Source organism: Hordeum vulgare, chromosome 6H (assembly GCF_904849725.1).
Source record: "Hordeum vulgare subsp. vulgare chromosome 6H, MorexV3_pseudomolecules_assembly, whole genome shotgun sequence".
NCBI lineage: Eukaryota > Viridiplantae > Streptophyta > Magnoliopsida > Poales > Poaceae > Hordeum > Hordeum vulgare.
The window spans coordinates 330,506,632-330,509,053 of NC_058523.1; the positions used below are offsets into that span (position 1 = coordinate 330,506,632).

Consider the following 2,422-nt stretch of genomic DNA (forward strand, 5'->3'; position numbering starts at 1 on the left):
CCGTGTGGGGATTATCCCCATCAATCTCCTCAAAAACCCTAGTACTTCATTCGTCCTAAAATTCTTGTTTTAAATTTATTCAGATATGAATGTATCTAGTCATATTTTAGTATTTTAATACATTCATCTCTAAATAAATCTAAGACAAAAATTTTGAGACGGAGGGAGTACCAAACAAGGCGTACCGGAGTTACCCACCCCCAACCTGACCTTCCAAGCCCCAACCTAATCTTCCAAGCCCCAATTTCGAAATTCCAAGGCCCAAACCGAAACCCCGCTCCTCGCCCCGCATCTGCGCACCACCACCGGATCAGCCGATGGCGACCACCTCCGCCGGCGGCGAGTTTGAGATCCAAGAAGATGAAGGCTTCGTCTTCAAGCTCCCCGGCGTCCTCTACCCGGATGGCGCCGAAGATACCGACACGGCGGCGCCCTCCACAACGGCCGCGGACCTCGAGTCCGCCCGCCTCCAGCGCCGCCGCCGCGCGCTCCTCCACCTCCGCGCCAAGTACAAACTGGAGTTCTCCCGCTGGGAATCCCTCTCCTCCGACATCCTTGCTCCGCCCCCGGCCCCCACCGCAGCTACTTCTGTAGCTTCGTCCGCCTCCCCTCTTCCCCTCACCCCCTTGACCGCGACAATATCCTTGGGCCACACTATCCTCGATGACTATCTCGCGGAGGTAAGATCCTAAGCCACCTGCTGCGCTCCATCGGCTCACCTAATCCTCACCCCGCTGCGTAGCTGCTAATGCGTTCTTTTGGGGGTGGTTGTGCAGGTGGAGGTGCATGAGGAAATGCTCAAAAGAGCATCGCAGATGTGTGATGAGATTGTGGAGTTTTGCAACGAACACGAGGCAGCCCTCGTGGATGCCGCTGCCGCGCTGCCGGTATGGGGGGATCCACGGGAGCTTGTGAAATCCCTGTGCAGTCCAGATGAGCAGGCTGCCGTGCAGCCTGTATGTGGCAATCCACGGGTTCTTATGAACTCAGTATCCAGTCCAGCTGAAAAGACTCTCCCTGGTACTCCCTCTGTAAACAAATATAGGAGTGTTTAGTTTACGGAGGGGGTATTAACTAGGCACTGCACAACTGTAGTGGGGCCATCTGTATTTAACTAGATAGTTTGCTTTGTTGTGTTCGGTGAATTGCAGTTCGATTGGAGGCAGAAAGTAGGCTCAATAGTTTCTATCTGCTTGTAGGATTGGCAGATGTACCTGAGAGGGTTGGGGACATTGGTACCGTGTAACTAGGGTAAAAAGATTTTGGATTTATTTTTTATCAGGTGCTGTCTAATGTATTGGAGTTGTACTTTTCTATGGAAGTGTTCTAGTGACTGGTTTGCACGACTTAATATGTTTATTGCCATCCAAACCAGTTGTGTTGGAGTTAAACACATTTTGGCATAAATTTCGTTATTACTTATTTTGTACTTCCTCAGTCCCAAATTAAGGGACTCAAGTTTGCACTGACTTTGTACTAAAGTTAGTACAAAGTTGAGTCACATATTTTGGGATGGAGGGAGTACTTGTGAAGCACAACTTCCTTTTTATGCCAAAATATGTCTACTTATAACAAACTGAACTTGTATTAGGAGGGTACTGAGCATTGACATAGACACTGATTGATTTCTCAGTTTGATGTATCTATGATTTCTTTGCTTATGTACTGTATTAATGGCAGACCTGTATAGCAGCTTAAAACTGAGCTCATGCGCTCCAGAATCTCTTGGTTAGTGGTTGCTCAGAAGATCGTTTACGCTGCTACTGCCCCAACTTAGTAGTATTAGTTTCATTAAATGTCCTGTTGGTGCTTGGAGAATGTGAAGATCTCAAACTGACCCTTTAACAACATAGCACCATTGTATGCTTGGTTATCTTCAATATCCAGGTAAGTGTCTTTGTTTTGTCAAGAAAAACAAACCATGGTGTATCGGTCTTCTTTGCAAATGGCGTCCAGTTACTTGTATTGTAACCGATGATTTTCCTGATTTATACATAATTTCAGCTTGATGGCAACATATATTCCAAGCAACCAATTAATGTATGGTTACCTGGTAATAACTAGGTGAGTTCTGCAGCTCAAGCTCCTGGCTTACAAATGTATTTTCCATTCTTTGAATTTTTCCCCAAAATATCACACATAACTTGGCCAAGTATTATGTGTAGCCTTTTAAGTTTGGTGCAAAACGTATTCTTGTGCCCTGTAAAAAATAAAAAATTGAGTGCACAAAAAGTTGCTATTCTAGCTATCAATCCTTGTCTTTTTTTAATGAAGAACACATACTAGCATATTTGCTCACACATATTTGCAAGTGCATAGTATACTACCATATGTGTGATAATGCTTTTTTTAAGGATTTTTTGAAACTTCAAAATGTGCCTTTCAATCTTTCTAAACTGAAGGTACAAATGCACCTGGGAGC

The 2,422-nt window shown here is 45.0% G+C and overlaps 1 protein-coding gene across 1 annotated transcript; it reads left to right on the forward strand.

The window, feature by feature from the left end:
• The first annotated feature begins 227 nt into the window (after nucleotides 1-227).
• LOC123401822 lies at nucleotides 228-1,351 on the forward strand. The gene is made up of 2 exons (XM_045095676.1): nucleotides 228-680; nucleotides 777-1,351. The coding sequence occupies exons 1-2, from the start codon at nucleotides 318-320 to the stop codon at nucleotides 1,053-1,055; spliced, it is 642 nt and encodes a 213-aa protein (XP_044951611.1). The 5' UTR covers nucleotides 228-317; the 3' UTR covers nucleotides 1,056-1,351.
• The last annotated feature ends 1,071 nt before the right edge of the window (nucleotides 1,352-2,422 follow it).

Excerpts from the sequence above, each read along its gene's own strand:
- LOC123401822 (XM_045095676.1), top strand. The coding sequence starts at position 318 with ATGGCGACCACCTCCGCCGGCGGCGAGTTTGAGATCCAAGAAGATGAA. Across the intron at positions 681-776 it reads TCGATGACTATCTCGCGGAG|GTGGAGGTGCATGAGGAAAT; the intron begins GTAAGATCCTAA and ends GTGGTTGTGCAG.